The 15,940-nt window shown below is 48.9% G+C and overlaps 2 protein-coding genes across 10 annotated transcripts in view; both read right to left on the reverse strand.

Annotated features, from left to right (window-relative positions):
• LOC143523222 (protein furry homolog-like) overlaps window positions 1-11,593 on the reverse strand; it is a 37,407-nt gene extending 25,814 nt beyond the window's left edge. For 8 of the 9 annotated variants that reach the window (XM_077017564.1, XM_077017562.1, XM_077017560.1 and 5 more), the window contains exons 1-13: window positions 11,473-11,588; window positions 10,211-10,255; window positions 9,018-9,121; window positions 6,445-6,553; window positions 6,175-6,261; window positions 5,929-6,100; window positions 5,225-5,357; window positions 4,973-5,080; window positions 3,558-3,795; window positions 3,289-3,465; window positions 1,112-1,198; window positions 446-714; window positions 18-231 (exon numbers count right to left, since the gene is read on the reverse strand). In XM_077017564.1, the coding sequence (XP_076873679.1) occupies window positions 18-231; window positions 446-714; window positions 1,112-1,198; window positions 3,289-3,465; window positions 3,558-3,795; window positions 4,973-5,080; window positions 5,225-5,357; window positions 5,929-6,100; window positions 6,175-6,261; window positions 6,445-6,553; window positions 9,018-9,121; window positions 10,211-10,255 (1,743 nt within the window). In that variant the 5' untranslated portion in view covers window positions 11,473-11,588. Of the gene's footprint in view, window positions 1-17; window positions 232-445; window positions 715-1,111; window positions 1,199-3,288; window positions 3,466-3,557; window positions 3,796-4,972; window positions 5,081-5,224; window positions 5,358-5,928; window positions 6,101-6,174; window positions 6,262-6,444; window positions 6,554-9,017; window positions 9,122-10,210; window positions 10,256-11,472 lie in introns of all 9 variants that reach the window. The other variant, XM_077017566.1, reaches the window with a different exon arrangement.
• Window positions 11,594-11,815: 222 nt separating this feature from the next.
• On the reverse strand, window positions 11,816-14,300 carry LOC143523227 (protein furry homolog-like). The gene is made up of 5 exons (XM_077017571.1): window positions 14,182-14,300; window positions 13,833-13,913; window positions 13,066-13,234; window positions 12,447-12,539; window positions 11,816-11,970 (listed from the first exon to the last, which is right to left on the reverse strand). The coding sequence occupies exons 3-5, from the start codon at window positions 13,183-13,185 to the stop codon at window positions 11,857-11,859; spliced, it is 327 nt and encodes a 108-aa protein (XP_076873686.1). The 5' UTR covers window positions 13,186-13,234; window positions 13,833-13,913; window positions 14,182-14,300; the 3' UTR covers window positions 11,816-11,856.
• Window positions 14,301-15,940: the final 1,640 nt, after the last annotated feature.

A 15,940-nucleotide genomic window follows, 5' to 3' on the forward strand; every position in this document is an offset into this window, starting at 1 on the left:
ACAGGTGGAGGTCTGACCTTGCAGTCGTAGCTGTATCCACTGTCTGGAGTGGACGCCAGCGTCTCGGGTGGGGAGCAGCGGACGGAGCCGGGGGCCGACGAGGATGAGGAGGAGGAGGAGGAAGAGGAGGTGGCGGAGCTGCAGCAGAGGATGAGGTAGTTCCTCCACAGGCCCACGTAGGAGTCACTACTGCTGCTCAGACTGTTCATCTTCTTAGCGTTGATTGGACTACTGTAGGGGCAGGGGTCAGGGTGCAAAGGTCAGCTGGAGTTCTCGCAGGTTGAAAGCCGTGTGTGTGACCGTCAAGCTCAGCTAATAATATCTGTGGTGTTTTTACAGGTGTAATGTCCTCAAACACAACTGCACACACACACCCACACCCACACACGCACACACGCACACACGCACACACGCACACACGCACACACGCACACACACTCCCTACTTGATGTCGACTTGTGGAGAGAGCAGCTGGAGGCGGGTGGAGGCGAAGAGCCAGGCGTAGCTGAGGGCGGTGGGGCAGTGGCGGGGCAGGTGCTCCTGCCTCAGGTAGCTGGACAGGCTGATGACCCACGGGTCCTGGCCCTGGGTCACATGGGCGTACACCCAGATGTGGGAGGGGCTGACCACATCAAACTGGTGACTGATGGGGGAGGAGCTCCACTCGGCCAGAGACTGCAGGTCTATACCACTGGGGCAGTACAGCAGGCTGGTCTGCACAGGGGGCAGTAGAGTGTGTTCAAATATCAGCACAGTGTTTTAAGAGTGCAGCTGTTAAAAACAATCTAACTGTATCTTAAACCAATTCCACGTATATTTTTTAAATGTATGTGTGTCACATTATCATATTACTGTAATACTGTAAGAGTGTGTGAGTTTCTATAGCAGCTTTAATATATATACATATAATACATATATATTTTCTTTTAATCACTTCTAATGTTATGTAAACTCTTTAGCGATTACGGTCAATTACAGTTCACATTAACTAGGAGCCTAAAAGCGAGGCATAAAAGAGGTAATGGACTCATTAGTGAGTACTGACTTATGTCATAAAACAAATAAACACCCGGAGACTGTGTGTGTGTGTGTGTGTGTGTGTGTGTTTTACCTGGTCAGCTCCAGTAAGGTGGATGAAGCTCTCCAGAACTGAAGCGCTCACCCTGTCCATCACATCTATAGCCAACTCCTCATCACCCTGAGAGAGGGAGAGAGAGAGACAGAGTGTGAGAGAGACAGAGTGTGAGAGAGAGACAGAGTGTGAGAGAGAGACAGAGTGTGTGAGAGAGAGAGTGTGTGAGAGAGAGAGTGTGTGAGAGAGAGACAGAGACAGAGTGTGTGAGAGAGAGAGAGAGAGACAGAGTGTGAGAGAGAGAGAGAGACAGAGTGTGAGAGAGAGAGAGAGAGACAGAGTGTGAGAGAGAGAGAGACAGGTGTAGAGAGAGAGAGAGACAGGTGTAGAGAGAGAGAGAGAGAGAGACAGGTGTAGAGAGAGAGAGACAGGTGTAGAGAGAGAGAGACAGGTGTAGAGAGAGAGAGACAGGTGTAGAGAGAGAGAGAGTAAACCTCAAAAAGTAAACCTCAAAAAGACAAGTATAGTAATATTCCAGAAAGGACCCAGATCTCAGGGATCAAAACACACATCTAGATTTAGATTAGGCTCAGAGGAAATTAGACACTCCTCAACCTATAATTATTTAGGCATCAAAATAAGTTCTTCAGGAAGTTTTAATCAGGCAGTGAATGAACTGAGAGGTAAAGCTCGCAGGGCTTTTTACGCCATAAAACGACAAATCTTTGCAGAAATTCCAATCAAAATTTGGTTAAAAATTTTTGAATCTGTAATTGAACCAATTGCCCTTTATGGCTGCGAGGTGTGGGGTCTGCTTACAAATCAACAATTTGACAAATGGGACAAACATCCAACAGAGACTCTGCATGCAGAATTCTATAAAAATATCCTAAAGGTCCACAGGAACACCACCAACAACGCATGCAGAGCAGAATTAGGCCAATACCCATCACTGATAAAAATACACAAAAGGGCAATCAAATTCTGGACGCACCTGAAGCACAGTGACCCCCACTCATACCATTATAAAGCCCTGCAGTACCAGGAGTTGAGCAAAGAGAACAAAGATCCCCTCACTCAGCTGGTCCTGAACTACACACTAACACTCGCTAACACACACTCACACACTAACACTCACCAGATTCAGGACCAGGAAATCAAGACCAATCTGATCAGAACCAACAACATTACAGCTAATCTGAGAGAAACATACACAGAACACTGGGAAAACCAGACAAAATCACAAAGTAGAATGCAATGTTATCTGGCCCTAAAGAGACAGTACACTGTGGCAGAGTACCTGAGCACAGTGACTGATCTGAAACTGAGAACCACCCTGACGAGGTACAGACTCAGCCAGCACAACCTGGCTATAGAGACTGGCAGGCACAGAAGATCATGGGTGCCCCAGGAAAACAGAACTTGCCAACAGTGCAAGATAGGTAAAATTGAAACAGAGCTGCATTTCCTGACAGAATGCCAAAAATTCACTGATATTCGAAACAAATTTTACATAAAATTCATCAATAAACACCCCACATTCAACAGCCTATCTGATCTAGAGAAACTCCCCTACCTACTAGGAGAGCACAGAGACTGCTGCACACTCGCAGCACAATACGTCATGGCCTGCCACCGGGAGAGGGACAGTGAGTGATCACACATACACGCACACACATACACACATATACGCATACACACACACACACACACACACGTCTTTGATGTATGTAAATATACATGTGGTTCCCCTTCTTACCCCCTTATGCATGTATTATTCGATTTCAACTTCTGATTTTGTTATTTAATTAGGGAAATGTATTTATGTGTATGTATATATTAATTTTACCTGTTGTTTACTCCTTAACAATTTTGTAATGTTTAGAGTTGTGAGCCCAACTTTTATCTAGTGTTACTAATATTATAAGTGTTCAGGCTTTGGCAATACAAATGAAGCAATATTTGTCATGCCAATAAAGCACCTTGAATTGAATTGAATTGAATTGAGAGAGAGAGAGAGAGAGACAGAGAGAGAGAGAGACAGAGTGTGAGAGAGAGAGAGACAGAGTGTGAGAGAGAGAGAGAGAGAGACAGAGTGTGAGAGAGAGAGAGAGAGAGAGAGAGAGACAGGAGATCGGTGCCTACCACTGTACTATCATAACTGCAAAAGAATAAATCCAAACAGGGTTGGTGCGTTTGCTGGGCGTGGCGGTTACCTTGGCGATGCCCAGGGCGTTGTGCAGGGCGCGGACCTCTTTGAGCACGTTGACGGCGAGGCGGCGTGTGGCCGGCCGACAGCTGCACAGCACTATCAGCGCCAGGCCCTCCACCACGTGCAAAACGCTCGGCACCACGGGTCGGTCCAGAGGGAGACCGCCGCTCCGACTGGACCCCTAACACACACGAGCAGGGGAACGCGGGTAAGTCTAGGGCCTCCGCACTCGGGCGTGAGCGTTACCCACGAGGCCGTGCTGCGGGCGGGTACCTGCGCCTCGTGGGAGCGGTTGTTGCTCTGCACGCTCTGCCTCCACTGGACGATGAGCTGCAGCAGCATCTTGACGGCGTTGTCCAGCAGGGTGGGGTGAACGTCCGTCACCTCCCGCACCACAAAGTAGACGAAGCCCGACAGCACGTCCTCCCTCCACTCGGGGAAGTCCACCATCAGGGCCTGCAGCGTGGTGAAGGCCAGACCACGCAGCTCCTCGTCCATGTGGATGGTCAGTCTGGGGGGCGAGACACACGCTCACTTCTCTGGTAGTTCAGAGCGTTTGGCTCAAGGGGGCAAAAGAGGCTCAGACTCTCGTCTACAGCTTGTTTTCCAAGATTTCTCCAGAATATTTTCAGAGATTATCCAGATAGGACACACTTGGGCCACGCTGTAGATTCTTCTCTGTTGCCTAGTGACAAATCTAGACTGAACGTTACACACCCAAATGTTTGGATTCAAAGTTAGGGTCATGTCTGGACTGCTCACTGCTGTGACTCTCATTAGTTTAATCACTGCGAGCAGAGGGGCTAATGAGGCTAATCACACCCACTGAGAGCTACTGCTACAAAACTTCATGTTGCGTTATGGTCCATTTTGCTGTAATAATACAGCACAGCGCGTTTGACAAGACTAGGCCAGCGAGGCCCATGAAAAGGCCTGCCAGGCGGTGTTTAGCAGACTCAAACAGCTGGATCCAGCTCCTGGCCTCTCAACCAGACCATCCACATGATGGAAACCTGCAAACCTGAAATCCTTAAACAAGCTAGCGTCACATGAATTCAGCAGCAGAAACAAACATGAACCAGCCGGACATTCAACTTTTAAACCAAGTTGAGAGGAACATGAATCTAAACCTCCCAGGGGGCCACCCTACTGTGCTAATGTTTACATTTCAGTCATTCACTTTGCAAGGTCACCCAACCTGCAGGTGCTACAGTGTGATGCGGCTTGGGGGGCGTGTTTATGGTGTTGCCACGTAAACACAGAGAGCAGCTTTTCCGAACACTCTCCGAACAGTTCGTAAAACTACCATCTCAACGTTACTTTGATCCTGAAAATAACTTGGCCCTTTCAGACGGCAAAATTATCGGAAAATCGGACACCCGAGAATTCGAGTTTACACCGTCTCCTCTGTGGACTTTACATGAGCGTCTCATGTGTGGTCGTGAGTAAGAGCATGAGAGAAAGTGTCGAGCAAATGTGCCATTTTCTCACGCAACCATTTCTCACACCCAAGCGCACCTAAAAAGCTCACCCTCCCATGCATGCAAGCATGTCACAAACCACAAAAAACACTCATCACGAACTTCTCAAGACTGAAGCACAAAGCTGTGAACTCGCACTGAGAAGGAGTTACATCCACCTGAATCCTGCCTCGGAGGGAGGAAAGGTCAGAGGTGAGAGGTCCTTACTTGGCCAGGAGCTCTATAAGGTCCTGTCTGCTCATGCCGTCGGGGATGAGTCTGGGGATGGCAGCCACGCACGTCCGGAAGAGGTCGATCTTCGGTTTCCGCTCGCCGCTACGACACAGAACACACCACACATGCACATCGTCAACGACATGCGATCGATCCACTATCATAAAATGGGTTTGGCCATCAGCCGAAGGAACAGGACAGATATCAGGGAGAGCAGGACAGACGCGGGGTACTGAAGGGACTGACGTGATCATGTCTTCAGGTTCTTTGTTGGACATCTGCACACTTGTCATGCTCATAGATCGGCCCACCTCCTTGTCCAGGTGTCTCAGGATGTTATCGAGAGCCTTCCGCACCTGAGGGTAGTACAGAGACATCCCTACACACACACACACACACACACACACACACACACACACACACACACACACACACACACACACACACACACACAGTGTGAACAGAGAGATGTAAACATCCACACTCCCCACTGCCTGCCTCTCAACACATGCCTTCCAGCACCAAACAAAGGCACAGATAAACACAGCAGTCTCTTTAGGAGCAGAAATGCAGACAAAACATCCCAAACACCCAACAGTACACTCACCATTCACACAAATATTGACATTCAGTTAAACAGCAACAAACAAACAAAGCAACAGAAAAATGGGTCACTCTGAACACAGCCCAGGGCCGACCCGAACTCAGTCAGAACACAGAGTCTGTGTTCTAGAGCTACACAGAAGTGCACAATAGTCATGTGAGGTCAACCGGACGGGTCTAGCCCGAAAGCAGGTCTGCGAGACGGGTCTAGCCCGAGGGCAGGTCTGCGAGACGGGTCTAGCCCGAGGGCAGGTCTGCTCCAATGACCTGTCAATCTTATTCTCTAGTTACCGTGGACACAAACGGAAACGGCGGCGATGCTCGGGATGTGCAAACGGCTGACCTACCGATGACCTTGGCCTCCTCGTCGGTGAGGGTGGTGTTGAGGAAGATCTTCTTGACCCGTAAGGTGTTGCCCGAGGGCAGGATGACCCCCGTGGTGGGCATGGGTGGCTCCCCGTCCTTCTGCTGCAGGCTGTCTGCTATCACCAGGAACGCCCGCAAGCCGATGTTCATTCTCTGAAAGAGATGCAGAGGAGGATGTGAGGAGAAACACTGTGTGTGTGTGTGTGTGTGTGTGTGTGTGTCCATACCTCTGGGTTGATGGCGAAGGTCTTCTGGGACTTGCCCACCGACAGCAAGTCATAGATAATTTCTTTCATGGCGAAGTCCAGTCTTTCCTACACACAGGGGATGAAACAAACGCCAACTATGACACACGCACCTCCTTCTACAGCAGATAAGCAAAACCACATCCAGCCAGCCCAAACCCGCCCCCTGTGCAGGCCACATCAGAGCTGCAGGAGCCCCTGTGGGGGCCCTAGGGCCGGGGCCCCGTGGCAGGAGGCCTGTGCTGGTCCTACCTGAGCGATGAACTGGATGATCTTGACGAAGATGTTGAGCGGCGTGTCCCTGGGCACCACGCTGCGGGAGCCCTTGGGGAACAGTGCCGAGACGATGCTGAGGAGACGGCTGGGGGAGGACAGAGCAGAGTTCAGGGGAGGCACGGGCGCGCTCGCAACACGGGCGCGCTCGCAACATGGGCGCGCTCGCGATGGCACGGGCACGCTCGCAACAACGCTTGCCATGGGCCTGTGTGTGTGTGTAAGTGTGTGTTACCTCTGTGTGTGTGTGTGTGTAAGTGTGTGTTACCTGTGTGTGTGTGTGTGTGTGTTACCTGTGTGTGTGTGTGTGTGTGTGTGTGTGTTACCTGTGTGTGTGTGTGTGTGTTACCTGTGTGTGTGTGTGTGTGTGTGTGTGTTACCTGTGTGTGTGTGTTACCTGTGTGTGTATGTGTGTGTTACCTGTGTGTGTGTGTGTGTGTTACCTGTGTGTGTGTGTTACCTGTGTGTGTGTGTGTGTGTTACCTGTGTGTGTGTGTTACCTGTGTGTGTGTGTGTGTGTGTGTGTGTTACCTGTGTGTGTGTGTGTGTGTGTTACCTGTGTGTGTGTGTGTGTGTGTGTGTGTGTTACCTGTGTGTGTGTGTGTGTGTTACCTGTGTGTGTGTGTGTGTGTGTGTGTTACCTGTGTGTGTGTGTGTTACCTGTGTGTGTGTGTGTGTGTGTGTGTGTTACCTGTGTGTGTGTGTGTGTGTGCGTGTGTGTGTGTTACCTGTGTGTGTGTGTGTGTGTGCGTGTGTGTGTGTTACCTGTGTGTGTGTGTGTGTGTGTGTTACCTGTGTGTGTTACCTGTGTGTGTGTGTGTGTGTGTATGTGTGTGTTACCTGTGTGTATGTGTGTGTTACCTGTGTGTATGTGTGTGTTACCTGTGTGTGTGTGTGTGTGTGTGTATGTGTGTGTATGTGTATGTGTGTGTATGTGTGTGTATGTGTGTGTTACCTGTGTGTATGTGTGTGTTACCTGTGTGTGTGTATGTGTGTGTTACCTGTGTGTGTGTGTGTGTGTTACCTGTGTGTGTGTGTGTGTTACCTGTGTGTGTGTGTATGTGTGTGTTACCTGTGTGTGTGTGTGTATGTGTGTGTTACCTGTGTGTGTGTGTGTGTGTGTGTGTGTGTGTGTGTGTGTGTGTGTGTATGTGTGTGTTACCTGTGTGTGTGTTACCTGTGTGTGTGTGTGTTACCTGTGTGTGTGTGTGTGTGTGTGTATGTGTGTGTGTATGTGTGTGTTACCTGTGTGTGTGTGTGTGTGTGTGTGTGTATGTGTGTGTTACCTGTGTGTGTGTGTGTGTTACCTGTGTGTGTGTGTGTGTGTGTGTGTGTTACCTGTGTGTGTGTGTGTTACCTGTGTGTGTGTGTGTTACCTGTGTGTGTGTGTTACCTGTGTGTGTGTGTGTGTGTTTGTGTGTGTGTGTGTGTTACCTGTGTGTGTGTGTGTGTGTTACCTGTGTGTGTGTTACCCTGTGTGTGTGTGTGTGTGTATGTGTGTGTTACCTGTGTGTATTACCTGTGTGTGTGTGTATGTGTGTGTGTGTGTGTGTGTGTGTGTTACCTGTGTGTGTGTGTGTGTGTGTGTGTGTGTGTGTTACCTGTGTGTGTGTGTGTGTGTATGTGTATGTGTGTGTTACCTGTGTGTGTGTGTGTGTATGTGTATGTGTGTATTACCTGTGTATGTGTGTGTTACCTGTGTGTGTTACCTGTGTGTGTTACCTGTGTGTGTTACCTGTGTGTGTGTGTGTGTGTTACCTGTGTGTGTGTGTGTGTGTTTGTGTGTGTGTGTGTGTATGTGTGTGTTACCTGTGTGTGTGTGTATGTGTGTGTTACCTGTGTGTGTGTGTATGTGTGTGTTACCTGTGTATGTGTGTGTATGTGTGTGTATGTGTGTGTGTATGTTACCTGTGTGTATGTGTGTGTGTATGTTACCTGTGTGTATGTGTGTGTGTATGTTACCTGTGTGTATGTGTGTGTGTATGTTACCTGTGTGTGTGTGTGTGTATGTTACCTGTGTGTGTGTGTGTGTATGTTACCTGTGTGTGTGTGTGTGTGTGTTACCTGTGTGTGTGTGTGTGTGTGTTACCTGTGTGTGTGTGTGTGTGTGTTACCTGTGTGTGTGTGTGTGTGTGTTACCTGTGTGTGTGTGTGTGTGTTACCTGTGTGTGTGTGTGTGTTACCTGTGTGTGTGTGTGTGTGTGTGTGTTACCTGTGTGTGTGTGTGTGTGTGTGTGTTACCTGTGTGTGTGTGTGTGTGTGTGTGTTACCTGTGTGTGTGTGTGTGTGTGTGTGTGTGTTACCTGTGTGTGTGTGTGTGTGTGTGTGTGTGTTACCTGTGTGTGGGGTGTGTGTGTGTGTGTGTGTGTGTTACCTGTGTGTGTGTGTGTTACCTGTGTGTGTGTGTGTGTGTGTGTGTGTGTGTGTGTGTGTGTGTGTACCTGTGTGTGTGTGTGTGTTACCTGTGTGTGTGTGTGTGTGTGTGTGTGTGTGTGTGTGTGTGTGTGTTACCTGTGTATGTGTGTATGTGTGTGTGTGTGTGTGTGTGTTACCTCTGTGTGGTGGTGTTGCTCTCACACTTGATCCTGATGATGTAAACCCACAGCAGTCTGTAAAGTGACTCCAGGGCCACACGAGACATTTTGGGATCTTTGTTCTAAGAATAATAATAAAAAGGCAATAAACACAATGAAGATGAAGACAATTCCTCCAATGTGGAAAGTGATGTGAATCAGAAGTCAGCCAGGTGAGGGCAGATTTGGGTGTTAGCCGTGACACAAGCACACTGGTTTACTGGAGGCAGTAATGAGGACCACAACACAGGCATGTATAAGGCTTTCGATTGCACCATTAACGTCATTGATCTACAAGATATGATTAATGAATCATCTGTACAGAAAACTCAACTATGGAAAAGACTTCTTAAGGTAATGGCCAATAAGCTGCTGATTAACATCAGCACAGTTGATGACTAAGGACACGCCTTTTTGTCTGGCTCTGTTCCCCACACACACACACACACACACACACACACACACACACACACACACACACACACACACACACACACACACACACACACACACACACCCCTTCTTCAGGGCATAAGAGGAGCTTTGAGTAGGTTGCACTGACACAAACTGACCACAGGGGGCAGCATAGTCACAAGTGAAGTTGAGTTCCAGTGAACCAGAAAACACAGGGCACGGGAGTTCATCACATCATAGAAGAGATCTCAGAGTAAATGCAGTGACTGTGTTTTTGGGAGGAAACTTACAGGGAACACTGAGACAACCAGTCTGAAAAATAACGTATAACGATGATCTCCACTCTGAAGGGCTTTAATCAGCCAGCACAAGCAAATAGCCCAGTACATCTCCCCTTTCTACTGACGCGTGCACCCACACACACACACACACACACACCCCCACACACACACCCCCCCCCCCCCCCCCCCCCCCCCGGCTTAAAGCACAAAGCCAGCAGAGCGATCGACTCCTTGCGCCAATGTTCCAGAAATGGTGATATAAATAAGATGTATATAGCGGCTGGGAGCTCGGAGACCCACGATGGCGCAGAAGCCCGAGAACCAGGCCCCGCCCCTCACCCCGCCCCCTCCTCCATGGGCGGGGAACAGACATTGGGGGACAGACGGCGTCACACCAGGCCGCAGAGAACACGGGGTCGGCCAGAAGACCTCCTGGGATCGAAGACGGCTCCCCTGACGGTTACCGCGGTAACTCACCTGCAGGGTCTCGATCTGCTTACGGATGCTGTTGTTTGACGGCATCTGCAGTGAGTGAGTGTGTAACAGAAACAAACACAAAAGGGCACGTGATGGGGGGCGGGAGGCAGGCGTGCGGGTACAACGCAAAACAACGACTACACACAACAAAGCAGAGCCCACACAAACAAGGCACTCGTAACCACTAGCAACATGCAAAGCTGTGAGACGGATGCATCTGTGAAATGATGTATATTTCACACTAAACTCCAGCCAGACCACACAGATTCAACACACACACCCCCAAGAGCTTGTTGAGCAGCTGTAAGGAGTGCTCTGATTGGCCAACAAGACAAAGTGCAGGAAAGAAAGGTGTGATTCGAGAAACCCAGCGTAGTACTGACATCTAAGAGAAGTGTGGGGCATGCTTGATGGACAGAGTGGGCGGAGATGGGGGCGGGGACAGGACGACATGTTAGGAGACAGAATGAGCAGATCGAGCATGGATGTGGAAAGAAATATCCTGAAAGACTACAAATCCCAGAAGCCAGTGGGCACTGACAGCCAGTTCTAATCCTTGAATGAATTAAATGATTTCACCGTCAAGGGAACGGCTCACGTTGTATCTGGAGTGTGAATGGTCCAGGTAAGAGAGGCCACGTTACTGGAGACACTGGGATCACTCCATGCACCATATCAGCACCAGCGAATCATCAGGAAGCAACTTAGTGAATAATACTGCATCACAATCACAAGCACATGATTCACTTGATCACCATTCAACACCACAAAATTAATTAGATGGTGAAGTAATTGGACAAAGTTCCAAGAAAGAATGAGACAGAAGAGGATCTTTGAATCTTTGAAAAATCAACCATTTACTAAGCAGCAGGTGAAGTCATTTCCTTAAAGTTTAATCACAGCAAACACTATTGCCCAAGTGTGTCTTCACACACACACACACACTGGAGGCCTCGGGGCCTTAACCCCCAGGACTGGGAGTTCAGAAGCCTGCTCTCAAACCAAACACTTACCTGTTCATGTCAGTCTCAATATTTAATCTAACTCAAATGTGAATTACTGAATCCAAGAATTTCTACTATAGTTTCAAGTCAGTCGTATACTCTGTGCTTTCCATGATGCTCTACAAGCTAGACGTTTGTGCATTCTAATTGTTTGAGGTGAGAATGTTACTCAGACCGGCTGACACTACAATCTTATATTGAGCAGTCGATTTAAAGGCAGAAATTCTGCTTTGAGCTGATTGGTTGGAAATGTTGTACCTTTAGGTGCGAGAGACAGTTCTGCAGGAAGATGTGCCAGTTACTGAGGAAAAACTGCTTCTGACTAACACACAGCAGACACGTGACCAGAGGATAGAGCGCCTAGACAGAGAGAGAGAGAGAGAGCGAGTGAGAGAGAGAGAGAGAGAGAGAGAGAGAGAGAGAGAGAGAGAGAGAGAGAGAGAGAGAGAGAGAGAGAAGAGAGAGAAACACATAATTAGTCAGAGGGGCACAATTAACGGTTTTGCCGTCACAATTCTCATGTCTAAAAATAACCCAAAGAGCAGGATCTGAGAAGACACAGAGGAAGAGGAGGGGCTGAGTAAGGGCTGTGCAGGTCCTTGAAACAGTCTGAGAGGAAAAGAAGTTTGGGACAGCTTAAGGTCACTCAGGGTCGTACCAGGAGTGCTTCTTTCTGGAGCTGAGGTCAAAGGTGGTCTGGTAGAGCATCTCCACAAAGTTCTTTAGGCATGGCACATTGACTTCATTCTTCACCGCCTGCGACACACACACACACACACACACACACACACACACACACACACACACACACACACACACACACACACACACACACACACACACACACTTTTTAACACAAATATATACCACCAAGGTAAGATCCCACCCTCTGACTCCATACACACTGTAATACTGATCTCACCAAGCAACCACCCTCTCCCGTCTCGAGTTTTTAATCCTCCATCTGTTAGAGAGCTGCCACAAAACTGACCCACACAGTTCAGGGGGGGTTTAGCCGCCGGGCCTGATGGACCCTCGAAGAACGCGGTCTATCTATATATGTGGGATTAATGGGCCCAGTGACACGGTACCACTGTGGAGGAAGACTCCCCTAGGGCAGAGCGGCACGCAGCAAGAGGACCAGGCTACACCAAACCGCAGCAGAACCGAGGCCCAGCGGGCGGAGCAGCATGTTGTGGGCCCCATGGTGGAAGGAGGGTGGAGGTACTCACCGCAGCCACGGGGATGAGGATCTCCACAAACAGGCCAGCTAGAGCGTGCTTTATGTCCTTGTCCTTCACTTCCAGAAAATACTGCGCACATTCCTGCACAGACAGGAGAACTGCGTGTCACACCGGGTCACAGGTCACAGGAAGCTCACAGAGGGTCGCTGCGGAGCTGACCTCTGCAGTCAGGGGCAGTCAGGCACGCGTACTGAGAAGTGATGGACGTGACGTTCACAGGGCGCACACGCTCCATTAAAACACTGGCGATTACAGCCCCTGCTCAGAGGCAGCACATAGAAGTGTAGAGTTTTACTGCCTGTATCAGACTTGAATACAAGCCTTCCTACTGGGTCTGGCACAGACTCAATAAATTCTCTCTCTCCCTCCCTCTCCCACATATGAACGAACACACACACACACACACACACACACACACACACACACACACACACACTTTAATCAAACTTGTCTGCAGTCTGCAGTTAAACAGTCTGTCTGATGACTCCAAACACTCCCCAGACATGTGAGATGAGTTACAATATCACCTCTATAAATGCTCTAAGTGGGACCAGATTATACAGCACAACCTCCTACCAGCTGTGTGTGTGTGCGTGTGTGTTCACACCTGCATGAACTGGAAGGAGGCCTCAAAGTCCTCGACGGGGTACATCTTGACTCTGAAGAACTTCATGCCCATGATGAGGCTGATGACGCTCTGGACCACGTGGGGACTCTGTTCCTTCATACGCAGCTCCTTCAGTTCGGTGATGAACTTCTTACGCACAGCCTGGAACCTAACCGGCGCGCGCGCACACACGCACGCACACACACGCGCGCGCACACACGCACACCACACACACACACACACACACACACACACACACACACACACCTCCTATGATAAACCAGTTCCTATTACAAGCTTCAATTAGATTAAAGGTTGAACAGACTGCTTTGTGTTCAGGCTAGGATGCACTTAGGTGATGAATTATGGGAACTGGAAGTGTGTCTGGGACTTCTCTAAATCACTGGTCCCGTCCGGCAGCGAACACCAGTAAGCCGCTAATGCTAGCGTAAACGCAGGCTAGCTAATGCTAGCGTAAACGCAGATGAGTGTCTGCTCTGCACAGGAAGTGAGATCCCACCGCCAGGGTAAACCCAGACAGCCAGAGTAGTGGACACTTTACACTTTTGTTTTGGCCGTTATAATAGTGTCATTTTTAGACTAAGTGGACGGAGCGCCAGGAATGATGAGAGCATTACTGCTTTGGGACGTTTATGGAGTTAAACAGATGGCAAGAAAAACCTAACAACAGGAGAAACACAGAGACAAAAGGTTGTGTTATGGGAAAGCAATGGTTGCCATGAGGAAGACAGACGTCCCTGACTCACTTGGACTGGGTGAGAACTCCGATGACCTCGGCAAACAGATCTGCTATGATGTGCACGTTTCCCGTGTTTGGGCCTGAGCACCTGTCAATCACACAGAGGAGCACAGCAACGAAGGCTTTAAGGGCGGAGTCTCTGCAGCCGGCGAAGGAGCGTGAGTGACCGTGGAGTGTCTGTGTTTTATGATGTGGTCGCCTCATGAACTCATTCACTTCAGAGATAAAAACCAGTTTCCTAATGGGAGAAATGTGTGTGGCTGTATCTCATAATGGTGTGTTTATGTTCAATACATATGCATAGGGGTATGAGTGTGTGTGTGTGTGTGTGTACGCACACATGCATGCTTACTTACCCCTCTTTGTGTTTAAAGTGCTTGAATGCCAGATTAAGGACTTCATGGACTAATGCCTCTGGAACAGGATGAAGAGGAATCTACACAGAGAGAGAGAGGAGTGTCACCATCCTCCTCCTCACTCACAACAAGACACATGCTGAGAAACATCAGCAGCTTTGAAAGACTGGTCGCGAACACACACACACACACACACACACACACCTGTTTTAAAAACTTCCACTGAAACTAAACAAAAGATGAAGTCTATGGCGAGGTCCCTCCTCTCCAGTAGGTAGTCTTTATCACGGTGCTGTTCATCCCTGGAGCAGAGAGAACAGACGGAGTGAGAGAGACGTCAGCAGAGACGAGCAGCTCAACTCCAGTACAGCGACCACTCAATACAACACAGCACATGGAGAAACAACTAGGAGCAAGCCTACTGTTGCTGTAGTGTGTGTGTGTGTGTGTGTGTGTGTGTGTGCATGCTCACCCTTTGGACTTGGTGCTGGATCTGGGTCTGTATTCGTACGACTCATCCTCCGTGCCGCTCTGTCTCCGGTACCAGTCGAACAGCGTACGCAACAGTGAGGGTAAACAGTGTTCCGCTATTGAGCTCATAGAGCTTATTAACTAAAACACAAACACAAACACACACACTCTGTAATAGCCCACTACAGTCTTACATGCACTTCAGTAATAATTAAACACTCTCCCATTACATAATGGACCAAAGAATTCATGCTTTCAGGAGACCATTTCTATACCAGTAATAAGCGTTCACACGCAGGTCCGGTAAAACGGCCCCTCAGGGAGGACAGGAACACAAAAGCCCTCAGCCTCCCAGACACAAACACATCTCAGAAAACCCCGACGGCACCAAAAACCATCAGCGCAGTGAAGAGGCTTTGTTACAAAATGCTACTGTCATTCAAATAATCCAGGAATGTTCTAGGAATGTGGGATATGAATCCATAATCAGACCAGACAGAGCAAAATGGATTTTTGTTTTTTTTTTTTTTTAGGGGGTGGGGGGGCTGTTTTGAGACGTTGCTAAGAAGGTAATATCGCCTGGTCTACTGGTGGTGTGGCTCTCTGGTACTACAACATGGGCACATGTTTCATGTGATATGGTACTACACTACAACGTGGACACGTACCACGTGATATGGTACTACAACGTGGACACGTGTGCCTTGTGATATACTACTACAACGTGGACACGTGTGCCGTGTGGTATGGTACTAAAACATGGACACGTGTGCCTTGTGATATACTACTACAAACGTGGACATGTGTGCCGTGTGGTATGGTACTAAAACATGGACACGTGTGCCTTGTGATATACTACTACAACGTGGACACGTGTGCCGTGTGGTATGGTACTAAAACATGGACACGTGTGCCTTGTGATATACTACTACAACGTGGACACGTGTGCCGTGTGGTATGGTACTAAATCATGGACACGTGTGCCTTGTGATATACTACTACAATGTGGACACGTGTGCCAGTGTCTGGTGCTTTGCTGGAGAAGTATTTGGCTGTGTGTTTACAAATGTTGTTCCTCATTAGACTTCCTGTAGCACGTGAAATAAGGCTGTGAACTGGGTAAGTCAGGTGTGTTTATATGAGTGTAGGCATGCATGGGAACACGTGCGCATTCTTGTGTGTGTCTCAGAGTGATGAATGCTACAGAGGAGAGTTATGCAAGCACTCTCTGCCCCCGAGCATCAGGCAGACACACCCCAACACCCTGCACTGATATACTGCTGGTGAT

Source organism: Brachyhypopomus gauderio, chromosome 9, assembly GCF_052324685.1.
Source record: "Brachyhypopomus gauderio isolate BG-103 chromosome 9, BGAUD_0.2, whole genome shotgun sequence".
NCBI lineage: Eukaryota > Metazoa > Chordata > Actinopteri > Gymnotiformes > Hypopomidae > Brachyhypopomus > Brachyhypopomus gauderio.